Source organism: Anolis carolinensis, chromosome 4 (assembly GCF_035594765.1).
Source record: "Anolis carolinensis isolate JA03-04 chromosome 4, rAnoCar3.1.pri, whole genome shotgun sequence".
Taxonomy (NCBI): domain Eukaryota; kingdom Metazoa; phylum Chordata; class Lepidosauria; order Squamata; family Dactyloidae; genus Anolis; species Anolis carolinensis.
The window spans coordinates 229435098-229462044 of NC_085844.1; the positions used below are offsets into that span (position 1 = coordinate 229435098).

Sequence of the window (26947 nt, forward strand, 5' to 3'; positions counted from 1 at the left end):
ATGCGCGTCCGCCATTAACGAATTAATTTAGAAAATAACGAATTTTCGTTAATTTCGAATTTTTGGGGGGGCAAAATTCGGAAATGACATCAGAAACGAAACGCTGGCGCCCCCTACTTTTGAAACGAGTTTAGAATCCATTTTTTCATGGATCGCTCAAGCCTAGTCTCCTTCACTGGAAGCATTTCAATGGTCATCTCTCAGAGATGTTGTAGATGCTTCCAGGGTTACAGATCATGTAGAGCAGATTGTTGGAATAAATGTACTTCCTGCAGCCTGATATCCTGCAGATGATCTGGACTAGATTTTCCGTCATCACTACCTACCAGTTGATTGGAAATAGTAGAAGTTGTAGGCCAGATCTTCTGTTGGGGTAATATGGGACAGGGTTATCTTCATGGCCTCATCTAGCTTTTGGAAAAAGTTTTCATCCTTTCACCCGCTAGATATTTCATAAGGCTTACTACTACCTTGCTGTATGGCACAGCTGGGAAAATGTTGCCCCACTCAATTGGTGCTGGATCACAACACTAAGCATTACTCTGTTGACTAGATATTCAGTTTTACAATGTATGGATGGCCTAACTTTGTCCAATGCTGCTGTATTGAACATGGATGACATTGTCCCAGAAAGCACTTCCATTCTAGTAAAGTCACATTTCTCAGGACACTTCCAGACAGTGTCAAAACCTCTGCTGAAATGGTTAAAGTGACCGCTTCAGCACGTATTCTAGTACCCATCCACAACACAAACCTGGGCTTTCCTGGTTGGGGGGGGGGGCGCTACTGGTTTTTTTTTTCCTTAAATCACATCCATATGAAAGTAAAATATTTGCATTCAAATCACCTGTTGAATGAGGGCAACCCACTGAATGGCACAGGGTTTTATTAGGCTATGAGAAATGCTGCTGTTATTTTTATCTGACTGCTGGAAGGCAAAAACTGATGTGTGAGTGCCACCTACAGGAAGTTTAATACCTTTCTTAAGTATGTACCTATGGAAGAAGTATGTCCCTATGGAAGAATAAACTTCACATACAGATTCCTGTTTGAAAGTCTAAGTAATATACATTCCAGCATCCCCCTACTCCAGATATTCTCAGGTTTGGATGTTGGGATTTTTAGGTGGGGTAGTAAGCAAGGTATAAATGCTATCCTTTTATATGTCAGCCAAATGCTTTCCATGCACAAATCTCCTTCCATTTCCCTCCCAAAGTTTCATGATTTCAGCATTCAAATTTCGGGGGAAGAAAGGAGGCATCTTGCCCCATGCATCATTAAATTACTAACAGTTGAAAGCTTTTGCTGACCTACTGCAAAACACCTGGAGATCTATAAGTATATTCTGATCTACTTTATACTTGTGGAGAAAGGTGGTGATGGGAAGACTCAGCAGAGAAATATACTTTATCAGAATGGACAATGTTATCACCTAGAAAATTTGATGGATTGGATGGTTATACCATCAAATAAATAAATTTATGGGCTTAGAACTTCAAAATGTTCCTTTTTTGCTTCTAATTCTCCTTGCACTTTATCCATAACATTCCTACAAACTATATGAGATGGATGAAGGGTGTCCACTTTCTCTCTACACAGCAAATTCAGCTGGCCATATCACCTTCCAATACTGCAATGTTTGAGGCATTTGATCTGAAAGCCAGAATGCTCCTAGTTCAGATTTCATAGTTACCATAAATTATTTTCCTAGGAAACCAACCCTTTGTAAATCTCATTGCTTGTCCACCTTTTAAAAAATAGGGCAATATTTTCAGTATGGTCTACCATACAACTGGATTGCTGCAATGACATTTGTGAAACCTTCTGAATATTAAAATAATAACAGTCATACTGGATCAGACCAAGCATTGTCTTTACACAAGAGACAATTAGATGTTGTGGGAAGCTCGCCCATGCTGATGTTTACTGTCATCAAGTCACCCTTGAATTATGGTCACCCTATGAAAGAGAGAGGGAGCTAACATGGCCTAGTGATCTGAACTTTGAACTATGTCTCTGAAGACTAAGGTTTCAATCGCAGCTCGGTCTTGGAAATGCACTGTATGATCTTGGGCAGATCACACTCTTTGAGCCTCAGAAGACAAAAGCAAGCCCTCCTTGAACAAATCTTGCTAATAAAATCCTGTGACAGGCTCACCATAAATCAGAAGCAATTAAAGGCACACAACAAAAACAAGGAAAGAGATCTCTAGATCACCATGTTGTCATCAGTCTTATTCAGAATTTGCAAACTCTCGTGGCCATGGCTTCCTCTCTTCTTATTGCCTTCTTCCCTGTGTGTGTGTGTGTGTATTCAAGTCGCTGGTCGATTTATGATGGCTTCATGAATTTCAAAGGGTTTTTTAGGCAAATGCATTTGCCAGCTCTTTTCTCTGAAATATCACTTACAGCACGTGATATTCATGATGGTCTGCCATTAAAGAACTAACCAGGACTGATCTCCCTTAGCTTCCAAAGTCAGACAAGATCTGGTACCTTTGGGGCTTCTCATGAGTACTGTCTTCTCATGACATGTTCAAAGTATGGCAGATGCAGTTTAGTCATCTTAGATATTTCTACACATTTGTTTTTTAGGAGGCGAAAGCATTGGTAGAACTCTTCACTGGTGTTACATTTCAAATGTTGATTTCTTCCTGCCAGCTTGCTTCACTGATCAGTTTTCACAACTACTCATAGAACTGGGAAATATTATGGCCTGAACAATCCTGGCTATAATATATAAAAGATATAATTGACCTTTACACTTGAGGGCCTAGCCTAGATCCTTCATTGCTGCTCTCATGAGCACAGTAATGTGTTCTGTACAATAACATCTCAAAAGCACAAGATAAATATTATTTATTATTAAAAATGGGGCAGATTGCCCAAGCATAAGACAATTTGCAAAGATGAGCAGCATAAGAACACTGAGTCATTTTAATTGGCTCTATATTTCAGAGGCTGCTAAAGAGCATACTGTTATTAACAGTCTACTTATTAGGATTTTTGGCCGGCACGTGCTGCTGGCAAAGAAGCCTGTTTTGAATTGCTCATAGGAGCAATGCTTAATCTAGGTTTATCTGCAAGCAAACAGAATGAAAAGATTTAAGTGAGCCAATGATACAATATTGATGCCTTTGGGGAAAACACAGTGTCAGGACTGCTTGGTGGCGGCAGCTTGATATGTGAGTCATGTGAAAAACTGATTTTGATAAATAAGAGAGTATTTATTTTCAAACAAATTAGCCACTTCTCCAGAGGAAGTTCTATACAGAAGCAAATCACATTAAGATCAAACCTATATGGTAAAATATCCTGCATACCGTTTCCCCGAAAATAAGACATCCCCAAAAAATAAGACCTAGTAGAAGTTTTGCTGAATTGCTAAATATAAGGCCTCCCCCGAAAGTAAGACCTAGCAAAGTTTTTGTTTGGCCCAGCACCTGCCAAACAGAACTCCAGAGCATGCAGGATTGGTAAATGTACATACCAGTTGTACATGGAAATAATGGTAGTAACAAGAAATTCTTGATAGGATTCAGTTTGTCTGGTTATGCTGGTTTGTGATGACAACTACTGTACAGTATATAATAAATGTTCATTTTTTAGTTCAACAATAAATGTGAATTCTTCATGGAAAAATAAGACATCCCCTGAAAATAAGACCTAGCACATCTTTGGGAGCAAAAATTAATATAAGACACTGTCTTATTTTCGGGGAAACACGGTAGATCAGGAAAGTAGAGCTGGATGCCATGATTTGCAAGGATATCTCACTTTCAGTTCTCTCTCCTCTCATTCAAAAACTGACTGCTGGAGTTAAAATAGCTTGGACCCACCATAGGTGGATTTTTGCTAAACCAACCATAGTTGTCCAAAATTTGCCTTTCAAAGACCAAATCTAAGGGGGAAAAATGAAAATACGTGAACAAAAAACATTTTCAAGGCAGTGTTCCCATCATAAGATTCCTCCCACTGGAGGTAAGGGGCCTGAGATCTGATAAAACTGTCCAGTAAACTTTGTTTTTATATGTGGAAAAAGCCTAAGCTGTCAGATTTCCAAATTGCACAAAGTGGTGGAAGTCACTCTTTTTCCAAGACATTCCAATTTTTTGTCTTGAGGGTTTAAAAAATGTTGAGAAAGGGAAAGTTGGGAAGAAGCTATTATGCCCTTTAATCCTGTTTTTGTTTTTTCTTTTCAAGCCTATACATTTTTCCTAGGCTACTGCTTGTGGATCCTGCAAGTTTAAAGAAAAGTTTCTTTGCAAGGCAGAGAATACATGAACCTACTGCTTAAGGCAGAGAGTGACAAAGCCTTGACAGCAGGTTATCTGTATTTCTTAGAATGGGTTGTCAACAAAGAATGTATAAAATGGAGTGGGGCTAATTTCAGACTAAGAGCCCCTAGTCCAAATACTGCAACTCTTCTCCTTTCGGAGTCTGGCTGAAAGAAAATAGAGAGGGTGAGGAGTATTAGGGAAATACAATGAGCAGACTGTGTCCACACCATGCCCTTTCACCTTGAAATAATTAGCATCCCAGTTTTATTAATATTTGATGGCACCCTGACACCAGAGCTCTGGCACAAACTGCTCGTATTTCATTCTGTTCATAAACAGAATCACATCCACAACATATTGCAACAACTAGGTCCATGTTTGTACTAATACAAGCAAATGGAGAGCCTATCAGAATGTGGAAATCTGTCCCTTTGACCTCAGCTTTCTCCAATCACTGCACTCAATGTGCAAAAGCAGACTGCATGCAATTAATACGAGGAAGAGGAAAGAAGCAATGGAATCTTATTCTTCTCAGGAGGCTTAGACAAAAGTAAAATACTGCAGTCTCTCTTAGCTTGTTTCTCCTCACCTCTCCCAATTATTGTTTGTGAAACATCTGAAGGAACAAAACATGTTAATACACTTCTGGTATTATATATTTGTATTATATAGGATGCATGACACCTGGCTTGAAAAGAGTGTATGTGAAAGGGATCTAGGAGTCTTAGTAGCACACAAGCTGAACATAAGTTAACAGTGAGATGTGGCAGTTAAAAAGCCAAGCAATTCTAGGCTGCATCAATAGGAGTATAGTGTCAAGATTGAGGTAACTCGCATGTTCAGAGGAGAGCAATAAAATCATCAAAGGTCTGGAAACCATGACCTGTGAGGAGCGGCTTAGGGAGCTGGGTATGTTTAGCTTGAAGAAAGGCAAACTGAGAGGGGACATAATAGCCATGCTTAATTATTTGAAATGATGCCATATTGTGGAGGGGGCAAACTTGTTTTCTGCTGCTCTGGAGATTAGGGTATGGACAATGGATTCAAACTGCAGGGGGGGGGGAGATTCTACTGATCATTAGGAAGAACTTCCCGATGGTAAGAGCTGTTTGCCAGTGGAATATACTGCCTCGGTGGAGCCTCCTTCTCTGAAGGTTTTTAAGCAGAGGTTGGATGACGATCTGTCAGGGCTGCTTTGATTGAGTGGAAGGGGGTTGGACTGGATGGCCATTATAGTCTTTTCCAATTCTGTGATTCTATCTACAACAAAGTTTGGGAAGAATATAGGTTCTGCAATGTGAATAATTTCAACACAAACAAACTCAATGTAAACCACTTTTTCTAAAAAGCTCTTAAGAAAATGAAGTGCTTTTAAAAAGGTTCTAATATAGCCATTCATGTTTAACAAATCAGATGCCAAGCAACTGCATTTTAAATTAACATTTTACTGTCTTGATCACAGCAACCTCATACAGTAAGGTACACATAAAAATATATTTAGCATGGTATCACTTGCAATTTAATACTGTTCTGAACTACAGGTATTCCATGACAATTATGTACACAGGACTGTTTTTATTTTTTTTAAGCAATATAATTAGTCCCTGCTAGGTTCACTGTAAAAATTACGTGGCATCACAGTTTTTGTTCATTTAGTGTCGTGTGAGTAGCGATATGGAACCCCAACAGGAGGAAAAAACTAGATATAGTATAGCAGTATAGCAGCCAAATAAAGACAGGCATGATGCTTTAAGAGATTGAACAGAAACAGAACACAGCAAAAAGAAATCTACAGGCTGACACTCTTGGAAAAAGGAAAATTGTTTTAAATTTTGGCATTATATATACATTGTATCTACAAGTATATTAATATATACTTATTTTAAAAACCCATCAGATTTTGAAAAACTGTAATCAATCAGTTAATCAATGATTTCTCTCTAACCTTCCTGGTTAGTAAGTTAATACTTGCCTGCAAAAATAAAATAAAATGAAATCTGATGCAGTATGCCATTACAACATCTCCTTCCTACTTTTCTTGATCATGTATCCTTTTCTTGATACTGCTTTATTGTTGACAACTCTCCATAAAATGTATTTGAGGCTGTACATTGAATGTTCATTTCTAACATTAGAATTTCAGCACATTTACAATTATTTGTTAAATCCCTTTGTTTCTGCTCATGCTCTGCACTTGCACTCAAAACATAATCACTAGCCGTTTATATAAGTTTGACATGTTAAAGGGTGAGAGGACTACAACTCTTACAAATCCTAGAGTCTACAACCATGCTTTCAAAATGTACAGTTTTAGGAGTGATAGTGGTTTGCCACAAAGATCAGAATCCAATGTGATGGCATAATAATTCAAGATTAAGGATAGATGATGGAAAGACAGTGATGACCTTTAGGCCAAAAACCAAATTCTGCATTTAGAGTCATCTTTACAAATGAGAAATGTTACATGACCTGGAATGGTGCAAACTATTTTAAATTGTCACCACTGAATGCTACAATTTAGGGGCTGTGGGACAATTTAGGGACAATTGAAAGGGAGACTGTGTATGTATGGGACCAAATCATCTTGTAGGGGCCAAATTCATTACTACTAAAAAAAACCTCCACTTGTGTTTGAAAGGGAAGGGTTGAAACAGGTCTCACTCATCATCAATGATTCAAGAGGCAGAATTTTGATCCAGGAGAAAGGAGCAAACAGACAAATGGATTTTGACCAAAAACCTGTCTACAACAGCAGTAATACGTTTTGGGCAAAATACAGTACAAGGAAAAATATGTTACCTGAAGAAATAACTCAGAAACTTCAATTGTAGGATCTTATTTTTGAAAAAACACACAACATACTGAATATATTTATTAAAAAATAAACTGCTTCCAAATCACCTATTTACAGTAGAAAGAACTGGACATGATACATGTGCAACAGAAGGCAAATTAATCATTATCTATAGGGCATAATATAACCCATACAGTTTTACCTCTTTAAAATACCAGAACAATTTTTAAAACTCCAAAACAGGTAGAGTGTGTTCATAACACTAGTAAAATAAACACTCCATCCAGAATTTGATTTTATATGCTTGAGAGAAATCCTGGAAATTGGTGAGGGCAAGAGAAGACAAAAAGACAAAATGAATGTATAATTTGCCTTTTGGAGCTCATTTGATCTCTTTCTTTAAAACAAAAAAAAAATTTGGCAAAAAAATTAGTTCATGAATCTTTTGTGCAAGCTAATAAAACAGATGATTTCAAAATAGACTGAAAACAGCATTCTTAGTTCCGTGGTTGTCTTTGAAGTTACTCCTCTGGTATTTGAATGTGAATGAAGCAGAGACAGCAATGAAACAAGACATGTGGTAGTAGTTGTTTTTTTAGGGGGTAGAGAGACTGCAACATCTGCTTGCTTTTTTAAAAAAAGAAAAAAGTGCATCTCTCCCCCAACTAAACAGAAAAGCAGCGAAGAATTGCCTAAAAGAGTAACAGCAGCAGCAACGATTGTATAGACAACATTTGTGAAATCACATAATCAACAACAGGGACACATGTTAAGATGTATTTATCTAATACTAGGGCATGAGTCTAGTTTTTCTTTCTCCGAAGAGGTCAGTAGGATGATAATTCTTACCAATAACATTAGTATGTTTGTATTTTTAGCCCTTTCATCCCAAAATACACTATTTCCCCTCCCCCACCTAATTAAAAATCTACCTATACACTAGATGTGACAGCTGGTTTGATTTGTAGTTTAACTGATTGTTTGGCAAGAACCTGTGAAGCTCACTTTTCCGACAGCAGGGGTCATAATAGTAAGCACTGAGGCAAGTGTCACAGGAAACTTTTGAACAAAAAGTGCATGTGTTTGTAGCTCCGGATCGGTTGCAAAAGCCACAACGTGAAGAACCCGAAGGCTTGGATTTTGAACTGAACTGAGAGCCCCGCTCCTGAGTATGTAACATATACTGGGGCTTTTCCCTTACAGCAGGTCCAGAAGACATGCCTTCACTTGAAAGAGATTTCATTGAGTAGCTGCTCTGTTTCATTGCTGGATACTCCTGCCTGCAGATGAACAAGTTGTCACATTTTTGGCAAATGGAGGCGCCACAAGATAATCCACAGTTTTGGCACTTAAGGGGAGTCGTCTCTTTGGCTAGATGCGTACGTTTATGGTAAGTAGGATTGGCATCGTTTCTTAGCAGCCATACATCATGTTTAGTGGATTCCTGTCTCTTAAACATACTTCTGGTATCAGAGTCAGTATATAAATCTAAATCATCTTGAGGGGAATAGTAAGTACCATATGGAATACCCGTTCTTAATATGCCATTGGCATGAGATGGAACTGGCAAATACTCATCAGGACATCCATGCGGAGAGCTTGACATGGCAAGAAGAGATGGTGATGGGCGAATGATTTCATCTTTAATGTCATCTTCAGTATCAACTAAAATGGGTTCTTTTCTGAGACTCAATGATGTCATTAAAGGTGGCTTCTTGCTTTCCAAATAACTCTCATAAGTGTCCACCGATTTAGAAGGTTTGCTAACTTTGGGTTTGAAATAATCTTTAGAGCCTCTTTCACTGGCAGATTTTTGAAGTACCATTCGTGACATGGAAGTATTTAGATTATCTTTGCACTCTGCGCGGCGTTTCAAGGCGTCTGAGCAGCCCCGAACATCATCATTGCTATTTTTCCTCTCCTTCACAATGTCAAGTTCTGAATAACCTTTATCTTTCACTTGCAAATGGATTTCAATCAACTGCTCACACTCAATTTTGGCCAAGTAGAGTTCAAATGACACCATCTTGACCTGAAGGGTATCCACCAACTCTTTGAGCTTATACATAGTTCCAAGCTCTTGGACATATCCCATTGAGTTCAGTATATGTCTTATATCCTCATCTGACAATGTTGATTTCACATAATAAACAAAAGGTCCAGTGTAAGTCTGAAGACAGAGAAAAGAAATAAAAACACAAACATCATTACATGGTATAACCACAAGAGGGGGCAATCACTTTGAATAAAAAGGCTTCCTGGCCCCAAACCAAAGAAATTCTATAGATAGATCACTTGTATCTACTAAGTCATATTGATGTTCATTATATCAACATCATGAATTTGATCACCAAGTGTTCTTTGGTCTGGTTTCTATATCAGCAAACTTCAGCACATAATAAACAGGTGTGTAACCTACTTAAGCGGCCTTCATCATTGAGGATATGATGATAGCAAGATAATGTCTTGCTGAAGCCACAAAGCTGTAAAGAAGCATACTTCAACTGTACCAAGATCTATTTTTAACATATATGACTGTTAGCATATCAGACTGTATTATATTTTCTAGTTTTGAATTGTTTAAAAGACTGGAATCTATTTTAAAATTGAAACACATAATCTTACAACAATTTGGCACTAAGTTCTGAAACTCTGTAAGATCTAGGGCAGGATGTAAATATCAGCTTAGACCTAGGAAAGCAGCAGCCAAGTTTAGGCATTAGGAATCCCTGCACTGTGTCTGGTCCATATTCTTGAACATCAGAATCAAGACTGTAGGAATGCAAATGATCAGGTGCACAGGATTCTTTCACATGTATACAGTTGACCTGCCAAATTTACGGATTTGATTAAAATGTTCTCTCTAGGATTTACTTGGTTCTACAGTGCTGCTGTAGGGTCAACTTTCTCCAGTCATGCTGGAGGATCTAGAGATTATTATAGATAACACCTCTCTAGAAATCTTAAGTTCTTTTAGTAACCATTGAAATGTAATTATTGATACCATCACCCACACTCACCAAATGTATAATATTTACAACATATAAGCCTCCTGACAGAATTACTGCTAGTATTTAATAATACAGTAGAGTCTCGCTTATCCAACATTCTGTATTATCCAACACAGTCTGCCTTTTAGTAGTCAATGTTTTAGTAGTCAATATTTTCAATACATTGCAATGTATTGGTACTAAATTCATAGATACTACATAACGTTACTGTGTATTGAACTGCTTTTTCTGTCAATTTCTTGTAAAACATGATGCTTTGGTGCTTAATTTGTGAAATCATAACATAATTTGACGTTTAATAGGCTTTTCCTCAATCCCTCCTTATTACCAACATTTTCATTATCCAACATTCTGCCAGCCCATTTATGTTGGATAAGTGAGACTCTACTGTATATCTTAATAATGCCATGTGTATTATGTCATTAATATTTCCATGCAAGTGTCAGCATTTACGAGGTTTCTGTCTGCTTGTGCAGTCTTGAAAGAGCATTACATTTCAACTGAGAAACATTTGATAAATTAATTCTTTTGAAGGAATAAGAGGCCAACACTGAACAGACAATTACAATCTTATTTATCCCTTCTTGCTTTAAGTCTTACAATTATGGACTTTTATTTTCATCTTCAGTACTGGATAATAAACAGAATAATGTATTTAAAAAACCCACACATTCTTCATGTGGAACAATTTTAGGCAAATGAAAGGAAACTATTAACAAAAATCTAGAAGGGGAGTTAACAAGACTGAACATGAAAATTAGGATTGCAGTGATCAAAATGTAAGACATTGTAATTTGGTATGATGACCTTTGTGTGATCTTGCCTTATTTCTTAATCAAATGTACAGGGTTCCTGTGAGGATAGAATCATAGAATAATAGAGTTGGAAGAGACCTCATGGGCCATCCAGTCCAACCCCCTGCCAAGAAGCAGGAAATTGCATTCAAAGCACCCCCGATAGATAGCCATCCAGCCTCTGCTTAAAGGCCTCCGAAGAAGGAGCCTCCACCACAATTCGGGGGAGAAAGTACCACTGCCGAACAGCTCTCACAGTGAGGAAGTTCTTCCTATTTTTCAGGTGGAATCTCCTTTCTTGTAGTTTAAAAGCCATTGTTCTGTGTCCTAGTTTCCAGGGCAGCAGAAAACAAGCTTGCTCCCTCCTCCCTATGACTTCCCCTCACGTATTTATACATGGCCCTCATCATGTCTCCTCTCAGCCTTCTCTTCTGCAGGCTAAACATGCCCAGCTCTTTAAGCCTCTCCTCATAGGGCTTGTTCTCCAGACCCTTGATCATTTTAGTTGCCCTCCTCTGGACACATTCCAGCTTGTCAACATCTCCCTTCAGCTGCAGTGCCCAGAATTGGACACAGTGTTCCAGGTGTGGTCTGACCAAGGCAGAATAGAGGGGTAGCATGACTTCCCTAGATGCTATACCCCTATTTATGCAGGCCAAAATCCCATTGGGTTTTTTCGCCGCCGCATCACATTGTAGGCTCATGTTTAACTTGTTGTCCACGAGGACTCCAAGGTCTTTTTCACACGTACTGCTATCGAGCCAGGCATCCCCCATTCTGTATCTTTGCATTCCATTTTTTCTGCCGAAGTGAAGTATCTTGCATTTGTCGCTGTTGAACTTCATTTTGTTAGTTTCGGCCCATCTCTCTAGTCTGTTAAAATCTTTTTGAATTCTGCTCCTGTCTTCTGGAGTGTTAGCTATCCTTCCCAGTTTGGTGTCATCTGCAAACTTGATGATTGTGCCTTCTAACCCTTTGTCTAAGTCGTTAATAAAGATATTGAACAGAACGTTGTTCTGAGAAACCCAGTGAAATACAAGTACAAAAATCCTTCTTAAACTGAAGAAATCTCAATTTGCCTGCCATATTACAAGAACCTATACTAATGCAATGCTGGCATAAGAGATAGACACAGAATAGAGGAATCAGTTTTACTTCAAGGTCACTGAGTAATTTAAAGTGTTCTACAAAGGCCAGCTTTCACCTTTAAGCTTGTTTTTGAGGTATTCTTTATTTCCTTGTACTAATTATTTCTGTCGATGCAAGAGTGTGCAGAGTTGTTTTGGGTTTCAAATATTTTATAAGCTCTAATGTTTTCCAGGATTTTACTATTGCTGAAAAACTCTTAGAGACTTTATAAATATGGTATTACATAAACAGGATATGGGGATAATTTTATCAGACAAATTAATGTATGAAGTTAAGACTAGCAAGAAGAGATATAAACATTTATTTAATAGCACATGAAACCATTTGTAAGTTTTATATGTAAGAGAAATATTGGATTTAAACCTCTAGAGAAAAAGTAAAAATTTTGGATTAAAAACTGGTGAACTAGTACAGGGAAAAAATGATTTTTTTAAAAAATAAACTTTAAAATCAGGTTGACCAATGACAGTCTACATCAGTGCTTTCCAACCTGGTGGCTTTCAAGCCATGCTAGCCCAAGATCAGAGCTTTCCAAATATTCCATGTTGGTGACACACCTTTTAGACATGAATCACTTTGCAACACAGTAATTCATTTTTACTAGCAAACCAGAAGTTAAACCAACCCCCCTTATAGGAGATACGAACATATACATAAACTGCAATAACGGAATGTATTGGGACATAACGTATCTCATGAAACTCTTTCATTTAATTTTTTTTAAATGTATGATTTATTGCTTGTTTTACTTAGACTCAGAGACTTCTATTTATGTTTGTGCAACACACCTACACACTAAAACCGACACACTTAACGTGTCATGACACACAATTTGGAAAGCTCTGCTATGTATAATACACACACCCTAAGAAAAGCATAAATAAGATTACAAAAAAGCTGAGGTATTTTTTCAATCCTACCTTGATATTTTTAAATTCCTTCTTCCATGGGTAGAGAAAAAGATTAACTCCTATGGATTCCATCACACTGAACGCATTCTTGAGAGAACGCAAACTTGAAGATTTCGAGGACCTCAGTGAATTTTCCGCAATTTCATAAAATTTAATCAGCCGGAATCTATAAAAGGGATCAATCTTGGGAAAGCAGAGTAAGGCTGAAGCTGCCACTTGTAGATATTCCTCACTAACTGGGCGCTGCTTCTTGTCAGAGGTATCCAGTTTAGATTCATGAGACTGTACATACTTTCTAAATACATCGTCTTTATATTTTGCATCCATTTGAAGCTGGATTCTAACACACTTGTGGGTGGCTACCTCATCTCTTCCATTGCTACCCTGAGACAGGCTGATCAGCACTGCTAACTCGTCTGAAAGAAAAGAAGGCACAAGTTATTTATCTCAATAGTACTCAAATTCTCCCCAAAACTCTATAAACATTTATAAAAGCATCATAACTATGTGCTCTCTTCTCACAGAAGAAAAATTAGTCTGTAGAATTTTGAAATCACCCAAAACGGTTGTATATTTAACTAGAACTTATTAGATCATGTGTTCTTAAGTTCCACAAAGGTAATATATGAGCCTACAGACACATCTTACTGGATATAGGTAAGCCAGAACGAATAATGACATGTTTATATATGAGGGTCACTCCAAAAGGAATGTCCAACATTTGTGAGCAGTTAAAGCCTTTCACATACAATATCAACATTATCTTGGTCATTGAAAGGCACAGAAACAGTATGATCCTCAAATGCCTCAGTTGTAATGCTTGATTAAAAAAATCTTTCACATCCAGAAAAGAAAAATAACCGTAAACATATGAATACAATAAAGTTCAAAACCTCTTTGAAGTCAGTATAACTTAATAGGTAGTATTTGTAATACAGGGATGTAAAACACATATCTGTGCAAGTCTTTCGATATTTCTGGATGGAAACTTCCCTAATTCCTGAGCTACAATGATGAGGGTTGATGAGAGTTGAAATCCAACAACATCTGAAGAACCACAACTGTCTACATTTAAACTACATATAAACAGCCTCAGAGCTGGGGCAGGAAATGTTACTAATATGGATAGCTAATAAACATGCTTCATAAGGTTATCTAGTCTTAAATTCTATGAGGAAAATAGTTCATGCTAATCAAACCACTAGTCTCTAGTGGTTAGATTATTACCAACGAAGAAATAGATCCCACTGAATTCAGAGGGACTTATTCCCAGATAACTATGCAAAGGATTATGGTATTGTCTTACATCCAAAATGAGGAATTCCTAACAGTCAACTATGCCTTTTGTTTCCAAGATAGAGGATGCATAATAATTACATTCTCTTTCCATTTTAATTATGACTTACCATCTGTAGATGTACAGTTCCTGAGAAGCAGTTTATTAATACCTTCAGCATGTAAATGCCACAACCCAAAATTAACATTATAGTCTCCAGGGCACAAATTTAAAACTGCTGACACTCAGGATAAATCAATGGTTAAAGCTAAACAGGTGTTTAAGATTCTTATATGAGCAGGTCCAATTTTTTCAAGCATATTTTCAGTTCTTAGAAGCCAGTGCTGCACCATCACAGAGACACTTCACATTCTTAGGTCCAAGTACTAAATTTTATTTAGCTAAGACACTTGTGCTTCCTTTAACTTCAGGCTTTTCTCTTTGATATCATACACTGGACAACTGAGCACACTGTTATCAGGGTGGTAACTTTTAAAACACTTACTGAGTACATACAGTCTCAGTAAACACAAGTGGAACAGTGTAGAGATTTTGCTTTACTACTAGTTTAATTTAATTAAAAAGCACACCTTTAAAGCCCTCCATGGTTTGGGTCCAGGTTACCTTAAGTTAATAACCTGATTCATCCTCTGAACACATCACACTCATTTTCCAGCTGTCATATCACAGAACCTGTGATCTGATAGTTCTAAGGACATTTTATAGACCAAAACTTAACAGCTTTCCTAGCACTCATTTTGCTTTGAAAAAGTCGGTAAGGTGCTCTTGTGCCAACAAAAGGAAACCCAGGTTAAAGCTGCGCAAGTTACGAGAAAGTTCATTTCCTACCAGCAGATCAAATACCCATATTTCAACAAAAATCCCAAATTCCATTAAATAGCAATGTTTTTACTGGGCCAACTAAAAAGTAAAACATGCATCATGCAAGCATCAAAGTTATGTAACCGGTAACCATAAAAGTTATGTAACTAGTTATGCACTGGTAACCTCAAGGTTGGACTTCTACAATGCATTTTACATTGGGCTACCCTTGTACTAAATTCAGAAACTCCAACTGGTTCAAAATATGGCAGCCAGATTGGTTACAGGAACATCTAGGTATGAGCATTTTACACCTATCCTAAAGTCACTCCACTGGCTGCCAATTAGTTTCTGGGAAAAGTACAAGGTGTTGGTTTTCACCTTTAAAGCCCTACACGGTTTGGGTCCAGGTTACCTAAAGGATCGCCTTCTCCCATACAATCCACTCTGCACACTTTGGTCTTCTGGGGGGTGTCTGCTCCAACCTGCCAGAACCCAACTGACAACCATCACCCAGAGGACCTTTTCATCAACCCCCCCAAGGCTGTGGAACAACCTGCAGGTGGAGGTCCGTGTCTCTTCTTGCAGGCCTGCCCAGACAGTCTTTAAACATAAATTTTAATGCACGTCCTTTGTTTAATTTCTGCTTCGTCTGTTTTATTATGTATGAAGTCCAAAACACCTGGAGGGTCCAAGATTGCCCATGCCTGACACACAATCAAAGAATTATTGCCAAGGTGGAAACCGCTCTGTGTCGTCCCCTTCGGGATTGAGATAGAGCAGGGTAAAAATACAGTAAATAAATCAATAAATTAATTGTTTTGTAACCCGCCTTGAGCCATTGGAGGAGGTGGGTAAGAATTATTATTATTATTATTATTATTATTATTATTATTATTATTATGTAGTTTCTTCATCAGGCAAAAATTCTAAAAGTCATACAGAAGATATAAAGGAATTTTCGAGCTTACATCATCTCTGGAATTCATAGAAACATAGAAAGAGGCTTCATGGGCCATCCAGTCCAACCCCCTGCCAAGAAGCAGGAAAACTGTATTCAAAGCACCCCAAGCACCCCAACAGATGTCCATCCAGCCTCCAAAGAAGTCTCGACCACACTCCGGCACAGAGAGTTCCATTGCTGAAGACCTTTCACAGTTAGGAAGTTCTTCCTAATGTTCAGGTGGATTCTCCTTTCCTGTAGTTTGAAGCCATTGTTCCGCATCCTAGTCTCCAGGGCAGCAGAAAACAAGCGTGCTTCCTCCTCCCAGTGACTTTCCCTCACATATTTATACATGGCCATCATCATGTCTCCTCTCAGCCTTCTCTTCTGTAGGCTAAACGTGCCCAGCTCTTTAAGCTGCTCCTCATAGGGCTTGTTCTCCAGACCCTTGATCATTTTTGGCGCCCTCCTCTGGACACATTCCAGCTTGTCAACATCTCCCTTAGGTTGCCCAGAATTGGACACAGTATTCCAGGTGTGGTCTGACCAAGGCAGAATAGTAGGGTAGCATGACTTCTGTGGATCTAGACCACACATGGGCAAACATTTTTGCCTTGGGGTCGCATTGTGGGCCAGGTCAAGAGGGCTGGGCTAGGAGGGAGGGCGACCAGGCATATGCTGGGTGGAATGGGCCTGGGAGGGGGAAAGCCTGGGGCAAGACCTGGGTCATCCTCAGGTTGTCCTTCTGGCATTAGGACAAAGCTGCTCGCCCCAATGAGACATGCGGTGACTGCCCCAATCCTCCTCCCTGGAGCAGCTTCAGGCTGTCCTCTTAGCATTATACCAGGAGGAGGGCGAGACAGGCAATATCCAAGAGCACTACGGAAGTCTCTCAGTCGCTACGTGCCTTCCTCAGGCTGTCCTCTCAGCATAAGGATGGGGCCTTTCGCGCCGTCCTGATGCCGGAAGGAGGGAGAGACATGCGGTGGCTAAGAGCACTCCAGGGGGCTCTCAGCTACTGTGTGTCTTCCTCCCCCATTCTTTCTACATAAGGATGTGGCGGGCCACTGCATCCTTATCCGATAGGGCCTGAGGAAAGCATCCAGGGGGGTGCACCGGCCCCTGGGCCTTAGTTTACCCCTGCCTGATCTAGACACTAAACTCCTATTTATGATAATACATCTCCAGTATTATTTCTGTTGTCAGTTAAGATGGTTGGAGGGTTATCAATAGAGGCGGATATTCCTCTGCTCATTCATGCTCGGACCAGGGATGACATACAACGGGCATGGGCAAACTGGGGCCCTCCAGATGTTTTGGACTTCAATGTCCACAATTCCTGCTAGGAATACTAGGAGTTGAACTCCAAAACACCTGGAGGGCCCAAGTTTGCCCATGTCTGACACACAATCGAAGAATTAGAGAGCTGGAAACCTACGGCTGTTAGGATTTGTGGGAGTTGAAGTCCAAAACACCTGGAAGGAAGGCCGAAGTTGGCCCAGGCCTGAATTACAGCCTCCCTTCTGTGGGTCGAAGAGGATTCCTCCCAGAGACGTCTGGGTGGATAAGAACCCGGACCCCTCCAGTCCCCCTTCCTCGCCAGCCCTCAATGCTCACCGACGGCTCTTCCTTCCCCCGAAACGCTCCCTCCGCGTTTCCCTTCTCACAGCCGCAACCGCCGGAGCCACCAACCAAGCAGCCAACCACCCAGCCAGGAAGTCGGCTGCAACCCGGAAACGCAACCTCTCCCAATACAACCTCCCCCCAATTCCAAAACAGGAAGCCGGAAGTGACGCGCGGCTCTTCTGTTTCTTCGAAATCTCTCCCGACCAGCGTTCTGTCTCCAGGGGCAGCCAGGGGCGGGAGGCGCATGCGCAGAAGATATGCCGTCGTGTAAGCTAGGCACAGGCCAACTTGGCCCTCCAGGTGTTTTGGACTTCAACTCCCACAATTCCTAACAGGCTGTTAGGAATTGTGGGAGTTGAAGTCCAAAACACCTGGAGGGCCGAAGTTGGCCCATGCCTGGTGTAAATGCACACACAACTTATGGAAACGGGACGGACTCATGACAACCTTCGCAGTCTGCCTTCCTGTTCTGGAGAAGCAACCTAACTGTTCCCTACCATAAAAGGGAAGAGGACACCTTTCATGCAAAGTGAGCAACTGGGAGCCTCCAGATTATTTTGGATTGCAGCTCCCATTATCCTTTCTCGTTGGTTAATCTCCACCATAGAATTAATGCAGTTTGACACCCCTTTAACTGTCTTGGTTCATTGCTATTTAATTTTAGGAGTTGTAGTTTTACAAGGCCTTTAGCCTTCTCTGCCAAAGAGTGTTGGTGCCTCACCAAACTACAAATAATAATACAGTAGAGTCTCACTTATCCAACATAAATGGGCCGGCAGAATGTTGGATAAGTGAATATGTTGGATAATAAGGAGGGATTAAGGAAAGGCCTATTAAACATCCAATTAGGTTATGATTTTACAAATTAAGCACCAAAACATCATGTTATACAACAAATTTGACAGAAAAAGTAGTTCAATATGCAGTAATGCTATGTAGTAATTACTGTATTTATGAATTTAGCACCAAAATATCACAATGTTTTGAAATCATTGACTATTTAAAAAAATAAAATATCTGTATCTGCATACATGTCCATAAAGAGATAGAATAATAGAGTTGGAAGAGACCTCATGGGCCATCCAGTCCAACCCTCTGTCAAGAAGCAGGAAAATTGCATTCAAAGCACCCCGACAGATGGCCATGCAGCCTCTGCTTAAAAGCTTTCAAAGAAGGAGCCTCCACCACACTCCAGGGCAGAGAGTTCCACAAGTAAGGGAAAGAGCTAAAATATCCTCAGTCAAATTACTAGTCCTCTAGCCAATTACATTTAATATAACGGGGGAGTGGATTTTTTTTGTATGTCAGGAGCATCTTGAGAAACTGCAAGTTTCTTCATGAGAGAATTGGCCGCCTGCAAGGACGTTGCCCAGGGGAATGCCCATATGTTTTGATATTTTTACCATCCTTGTTTTACCATTCTCATGTCCCCGCATGTAGTTGGAGCTGATAGAGGCAGCTCATCCATGCTCTCCCCAGGTTGGATTCAAGCTGGCAATCTTCAGGTCAGCAGCTCAACCTTCAAATCATCAGTCCTGCCGGCACAAGGGTTTAACCCACTGCACTACCGAGGGGAGTCAAAATGAGTTATAAATGTACATATAATTTGTAAGTTGCTCTAAGTCCCCTTCGGGGTGAGAAGGACGGGATATAAATGTAGTAAATAAATAAATAAACTTCCTGGCAATGTAAGATATCTTGGAACCAAGTCTCGAAACAAAAAGAATGAGAGCAACAAAGTCTAAACTGCCTCTGACCAAGGCAGGACTAGAGAACAGTAAACGCCATGTCTCTCCTTTCAGTTTAACTGGAAAGTCCCTGCTGAACCATGACCTTTCTGGGATACATGAGCTAATCACGAGCTCAGCCTTAGCCTTACCTACTGTACACAGTGATTTTGATTATAAAATAGGAGTGATCCCTTGAATGCCAGTCTGAGCTTCTTTGAAGAAGGGCGGGTTATAGAAGAAGAAGAAAAAACCCCTACATCTCCAGATTCATGCTTCTACATTTCAAATATTATTTCTGTTTTACTAGCAAACATAAATGGACTCCAAGCCATGTCCATCTTATATGTTCGAAATTCAGACATACCCAACACACTACATATATATATATATATATATATACACACACACACACATATATATACCCTGTTTCCCCTAAAATAAGACATCCCCAGAAAATAAGACCTAGTAGAGGTTTTGCTAAATTGCTAAATATAAGGCCTCCTCTGAAAGTAAGACCTAGCAAAGTTTTTGTTTGGAAGCATGGCCAACGAACAGAACATCAGAGCATGCAGGATTGGTAAATGTACCTACCATAGAGTGTTGTACATGGAAATAATGGTAGTAACAAGACATTCTTGATAGGATTCACAGTTTGTCTGGTTATGCTGGTTTGTGATGACAACTACTGTACAGTATTCAATAAATGTTCATTTTCTTGTAAGGCAGGAATGAAGGGGTAGGAGGAAATGGCCATATAAGGAGGTACGAGCAGGCCAGGAACACAGCCGATGGGATATCACATGATTTCCCCGAAATCATGTGTTTTGAGAGAAACGAAAGTAATGAAATGTAATACTGCACCACAAATATGCACCAATGGTTTGATATGTGGGCGGTCCTAAACCGAACCCACTGAATTGTATAAATAGACACTTGACCCTGTCTGCGGGGTTCTCCCTTTTCAGCATCTAGTTGTGCGTGGGATGAACCTCTGCAGCTGCAGGAACTTTAGTAAACTGCTTTCTTTGGAAAAAAGCTCCAGTTGTCTGTCTCCTACTTCCACTGCGTCCGCTCAGACACACGACAAGCCGAGAAGAGGGGAAGTCTGGTTTCCGCTACATTTTCTGGTGACCCCGACGTGATTCCACAATAAGACGGGCCAGGAGATCGGAGACGGATCCCGTTGGCGGGACGGTCCCAACTCGGCGGTGGGGGCCAGAGGCAACTACCGTGAGACGAGAAGGGGCCCCTGAATATTGTAAGACCGGCTGCGGTACTTGCCTCTGATGCCAACACCAGCCGACGGTGGGAGCCGCAACGACAGTGAGGTTCCAAAGAAACCAGCCAGGAGGAAAAGGATCCAGGGAAAAGTCCAGGGGCGAAGGTTGGTCCGACGTCTACAGCAATCTGGCAAGTATAGTGGTTAAATGAGACACTAAGGGAACACAATTACCGGCGCCGGGAGGGACACAAAGGTTCCCAGGGAGGTATAAAGGGGTTCTGTCTTGTGATTCCTGACACACACCGTTGAGTGTCCAGGTGCCCAGTCCAAGGCAGTCCCCTCTATTAGGCAGGATGGGAGGCAGTGGGTTCAAATCCACCACCCCATTACAGTGTATGTTAGACAATTTCGGCTCAGTTGCAAGTAGAGCCGTAGAAGGAATTCCCCAGAGAACAAGACTTGTGAGGGTGCCCCAAGACCAAGTCGTGCAGGGCTCATGAGGAGTCGCAACTCCCGGGGAAAGAAAAAACAAAAAAAAACAAAAAACTGTTTGATTTCTTTGTCATGTGTGGGGAATAATGAGTTTCAAGTTCTGCATGTTTCGTGGTAATATTGAAGTGAAAATGAAAAATGAGTCTATAGATTTACACAAAAAATGTTGAGCACAAATATCTAGAAATGTTTTTTTACGGTTGAAAAAAAATCTGATTCGAAGAGGGTCTGTGTTAGTTTGCTTTTGCTGACAAGCTGCAGAGAGGCGAGAAAAAGGGAGTGAGTTAAAGTGGTGTTGAGGCTCAGAAAGTTTTCCTTGTTATTTCTGAGGAACAAAGGCTGTTTTCTTAAAAAGTTTTCCTTTGCACCTGGGCCTCATGCCAAAAAAGATAGTGGGAAAATCTTGGCAGACAGTCCAAGGTAAAAACGCCCTGTCATTCTTGTTAAACTCTGGCGAAATGCCCAGAGAAAGATAATGGAATTCCAGTGGACAGCCAAGGTCAATGAAAGCCGCTGTGAACTAGTGAAGTTTTAAAAATGTAATGTGAATCTAATATGAAAAAAAGGAAAGAAAATGATGATGTAAATGTATATATATATATATATATATATATAATATTGGGGTTCTGTCTTTCACCTGGATCTTAAATCCTTGCTTTGGACTTATTTTGGGACAACTGGGTGAGAATGTTTCATGAGCTGAGAGAGAGTGTGTGACTTTATCTAAACAACTAACCACTAATCAGAATTCCTGTGGACCTTGTGTGAATGAGATGTATGTGTTGAATTCAAAATGCATAAAGAGTTATAAACAATGTTAGTAGATTTGTTCAGAAGCAATTCGGAAGCTGTAGATATTTTTTTTGGAAAAAAAAATGGTCTTAGGCTTGAAAAAAAAAATCCTTGTTTTGAAAGAACAATGCTTCAGTGTTTTTAGAGAACATGGTGATACAACAGATGAGAGCTGGACATCTGCCCAGAAATTGAATCTCAAAAAAAAAAAAAAAATGAGCCTGAACAAGTGTACTTTTGAAAACTCAAGCCTCTGTGGGCTACTCCCCCTTTTTCTGTTCTACAGACTTTTTACAGGTTATAGGGAAATGTTGGAGGTTCTTTTTTGCAGCACTTTGGAATACAGGTGATCTTGGTGAGTCAAGAAGAAGGAGAAGGAATGTGAATGAATGTTTTGGAAAAGGAGATGGATGCTGAAAGGAGAGGACAAGGAGAGGAGTTATTGGTTGTGGAGACTTTGTATGGAAAACTGTCACAAGTTGGCAGTGCAAAAAAATAAATAAATATATATTTATTTTTGGGAAAAAAAATTGATCCCATATTCCTGACACAGAAGGATTAAGAACTGACATTGATTTTTAAATTTTTGATTGACATTTTATTCAAAAAGGGAGCTAGTGCCCAAGTGATAAAAAGTTATCCTTTTGAGAACCAAAGACATGATATAATTGGCTACGTCTCATGTTGCTTCATAATAATTTTGTGAGATTTGGATTCTGGACTTTGTGATTTTGGCCCAACTCTTTCTAAAGGTTACGGAAAGGGAGGACCAGGACTTTTGTAAACGGGACATTAGATCATGCAAATAGGGGAATTTTTCCATCGCCCCCAGCCTGGATTTTGCCAGATTTGAGAAGCGGCAGGAGGCTTTTCAACGTGTGTTACTAACAAATTTTGATCTGTTCAACGAGTCGGTGCAAAAGGGGAATTGAGTAAGTTTAACACTGCAGCAGGACTGGAGTGGAAGATTGCATTGCAGCAAGTGGATAGACGATTGTTAAATTGTTTGCGGAAAAGAAAAGAAAAGATGTGGAGAAGAAAGATTTTGTTGGATTTCAAGACAGATGAGTGTGTTGTCAAAGGCACAACCTCTGAGGAGGCCTGCCGTGGATGTGAGCGAAACGACTAGAGAGAGTGCTTCAAGAGCCATACAGCCTGGAAGGATGAGTATTTCCCTCCCCTTCTTTTCCCTCTCATTGTTTTTTGCTACAGGTCCTGAACTCCTGTATGGGATAAACCCAGAAGTCTATGAGACATGTTTATTGAGAGGCCTGGGAGGGCCTATAGGTGTTGCTGAGTGTTAAGGCTGTGATGGAGTGTGGCATCAGGCTGGAGGCTGTAAGGGCTGACCAACTCAACAACATACAATTTTCTATTTTGACCCAACTCTCCTGGTTAGGACCTTTTGTAACGGGACATTGCAAATAATTCGGATTTTTGCCGGATTTGAGAGACAATGAGGGACTTTTTCATATGCCATCTAACAACCTTGCTTTTTAAGCCAAAAGGAGGATATAGCACGGAGGCAATGTGACAAAGAATAAAATAAGTTAACCATTGCAGCAGGACCAGAATAAAAAGGATTACTGCAGATCGCGAAAGAAGGCCCATGGAGGAATCGTTTCTCAAGAGGCCATGGAGGGGTCGTTTGGGAGCTGAATAGTGGCCTACCTGCCCCACCCGTGGAGAGACAAGGGATTTCAACAAGATTGGCTGAGACAAAAGTGATGCCGAACAGGATGATCGACAGATGGGTAATCTGTTTCCCCTCCCCCATTCTCTCTCACTGTCTTCCTGCTTTCTTTTTCAGCTTTTTGGACTCCTGTTCCTAAATTGGAGATCCATAAGGCATTGTTACTGAGAGGCCTGTTTTCCAAAATGGAGATCCATAAGGCATTATTACTGGAAGGCCTGTTTTGGAATCCAAAACCCGCAGGAGTTTAAGTCTACCCCACGCCACACATACTGGGTATGACAGCTAAAGCCCTGTGAGAGATGGAGATTTTCTTTACAGACTTTTCTTTACACAGAGACAATTCTTAGAGACTAGAGACTTGATTGGACAAAGAGACTTTCTTCAAATTAACTGAACATTATTCCTTTGATCAAGGAAGAGGAAACACACACCCAGTTTGACTTTATGCCAAAGACTGAAAAGACCTGAAAGTTGGACATGTATGTGAATGGCCACCTCTGGCCATAGCAACAAATCCATCATCGGAAGAAGCCAAATGACTGGGCTAGATCAGAATTCTACTGTGGACTATGTCCTTTCTAAAACCTGATTAATATTTTTAATCCTCATGTGTTGTTTACCTCTGGTGATGAAACTATGTACAAATGCTATTCTGCGCTCATTTTCCACTGAAAAGATAGCTTGGATGCAAGCTAGAAGGGATTGGAGGGACCCATAAGTCTGCTCATTTGGTTTGCTTCAGCTTTTGTATACACGCTTCGCAAAAAAAAAAAAAAATGGGGGAATAAGGCAGGAATGAAGGGGTAGGAGGAAATGGCCATATAAGGAGGTACGAGCAGGCCAGGAACACAGCCGATGGGATATCACATGATTTCCCCGAAATCATGTGTTTTGAGAGAAACGAAAGTAATGAAATGTAATACTGCACCACAAATATGCACCAATGGTTTGATATGTGGGCGGTCCTAAACCGAACCCACTGAATTGTATAAATAGACACTTGACCCTGTCTGCGGGGTTCTCCCTTTTCAGCATCTAGTTGTGCGTGGGATGAACCTCTGCAGCTGCAGGAACTTTAGTAAACTGCTTTCTTTGGAAAAAAGCTCCAGTTGTCTGTCTCCTACTTCCACTGCGTCCGCTCAGACACACGACAAGCCGAGAAGAGGGGAAGTCTGGTTTCCGCTACACTTGTTCAACAATAAATGTGAATTCTTCTTCATGGAAAAATAAGACATCCCCTGAAAATAAGACCTAGAGCATCTTTGGGAACAAAAATTAATATAAAACACTGTCTTATTTTCGAGGAAACGCGGTATATGTAATTTCAAAAGGCCTTGAACCTAAATCCAATAGCTAGTACAAACAAGAACAGACTCATCAATTCAATGGGAGTTTGTTAAGTTAATAATGATTCAATGGGTCTTTCCCAGCTGGGACTAACATTTGCACTTACTCTTGGTTGTCAGGGTTGGGAATTATGTAGTGCTCCATATGTTGCTGAATAGCAACTTCCAGCATTCCTGAACATTGGCTATACTTGCTAAGGCTGCTGGGAGTTGAAGTTCAACAACTTTAATGGGCCACTCAATTCCCATCACTTGTTAAACTACAGAAATTCATTCTAGGTTACAGATATAGCGAAAGTAGAAATAATATTGGGGTGTTGTGTGGTTTCTGGGCTGTATGGCCATGTTCTAATCTAACAGCATTTTCGCCTGACATTTTGCCTGTATTGGGTGAAATGTCATGAGGAAATGCTTCTAGAATATGGTCATACAGCCCGGAAAGCACACAGCACCCCAATGATTCAGGCTGTGAAAGCTTGCAACAATACACAGAAAATATTATAGTTACAGTACTTTGAAGAAATGGACAAGTAAAATGTTATGCTTCCCAGCTGTATGTTATCTGCTTCATTGTTTACCATTAAGTTTCTCTTATACAGTACCAGCAGGGTTGTAATCAAGGGGGGGATTCCCCCCCCCCCCCCCAATTTCAGGTTTTAGGGAAAAAAACTGGGTTACTCATGAATTTAACTGGTTAACCAAATCCTCATGAGTGTCCACTGAAGTTTATTGATGGAGCCCAATTTCTAAATTATTTTGCCTTATGCAACAACTCTTCATGATTTGCTAAAAAAAGTTTCAACTCCCCCCCCTCCCCGCAATTTTTTTTTTTTCTGGCTATGGCCCTGAGTACCAGGAATATTTTATCAGTGCACTGAACAAAGTTTTTAGGAGACCTGCATTCAGTTCTAGAGTGTGCATTCTAGTTAGGATGAGTAATTGAATGCAATCAATTGCAATGTATATTTCTTTTACTTTATTGTTAAGGAGGGGGACACATTTGTTTGACTAGAGTATAGTAACATATCACATCCACCAAATGTGGTTCTGAAGGCATGCCATCGCTTTTTCTGTTCTTTTAATTTTTAATTGAGGCATTACATGGGAAGGGAAAGGAAAGAAAGATTTTTTTTCTTTTATCTGTTCATTTTTTCCCTCAATAGTTTTAGACATTCTTGAAAAGAGGAAATAACATGATGTTGCTGTTCTGTATGACAGCCTCCAAGCCACATCAGCAATTATATTCTAAGTAAATTCTGCACACAACCTTCAGCCTTGAAACTTATGTCAGCAAACAGCTCTATTTTGCATGCTGCCTTCTAGCTCTCTGCTAATGTACACTTCAGCAACTTTTGTTGTTTTTGAAAAACTTGCTTCCTTCAAGGGAAAAGGGGGAAACATTTTTTATTTCCTTTGTTTGAGATCAACTCTATGTTTGAATAGCTTCCTTTCACATACTGCTAAAGTGAAATATTTAAAGACCTTAGTAATGCATATGTTTTGTTATGTGAACCATAACAGGATTCTTTTTTCAGTTCTATCATCATCCATTTATCTTTTCCACAAGTGCCTCCATTGTTATGCTGGTGGGAAAAACACAACTGGCAGGCATATTGCAAAAGCACTGGGACAATCTCTATAACAAGTAGTGTAAATTACATCCATCCTAGTCCATCCATCCTTGTCATCAGTTGTTAAAAACCAAGGATGCATCTACTGTTGACACCACTTTAACTGCTGTGGATCAATGCTATGGGATCACGCCAAAGAGTGCCAGTACCTTGCCAAACCAGATTCCATCTCATTCAGCCTTGCCTTTTAAAGTGGTATAAAACTCTATTAATTTAACATCCCATGTGCAAGGGCTGGAGAAATCACTTTAGCAGTCCTTGGGGATCGGTTTATAGAAGGGCTCATTTGCGGGTCTCACTTTAGCTGATTTGATTATTCATGGATTCAATTAAAATGTTATCTGTAGGAAATTCTATATCCTTCAGTGCTGCTGCAAATTGATCTGATGAAAGTTGACCATAGAGTTATGCTGGAGAACCTAGATATTCCTA

At 40.0% G+C, this 26947-nt stretch overlaps 2 protein-coding genes across 3 annotated transcripts in view; one reads left to right on the top strand and one right to left on the bottom strand.

Annotated features, from left to right (window-relative positions):
• The window catches only part of rnf114 (ring finger protein 114), a 124517-nt gene that overhangs the window by 73465 nt on the left and 24105 nt on the right, over nucleotides 1-26947 (top strand). The window lies entirely within an intron of this gene.
• Nucleotides 5706-17757, bottom strand: spata2 (spermatogenesis associated 2). 2 transcript variants are annotated; one of them, XM_003220623.4, is made up of 3 exons: nucleotides 17598-17757; nucleotides 12949-13355; nucleotides 5706-9244 (listed from the first exon to the last, which is right to left on the bottom strand). In XM_003220623.4, the coding sequence occupies exons 2-3, from the start codon at nucleotides 13264-13266 to the stop codon at nucleotides 8003-8005; spliced, it is 1560 nt and encodes a 519-aa protein (XP_003220671.1). In that variant the 5' UTR covers nucleotides 13267-13355; nucleotides 17598-17757; the 3' UTR covers nucleotides 5706-8002. The 2 variants fall into 2 exon arrangements, with proteins under 2 accessions (XP_003220671.1, XP_062835000.1); XM_062978930.1 differs by lacking the exon at nucleotides 17598-17757 and adding an exon at nucleotides 17419-17570.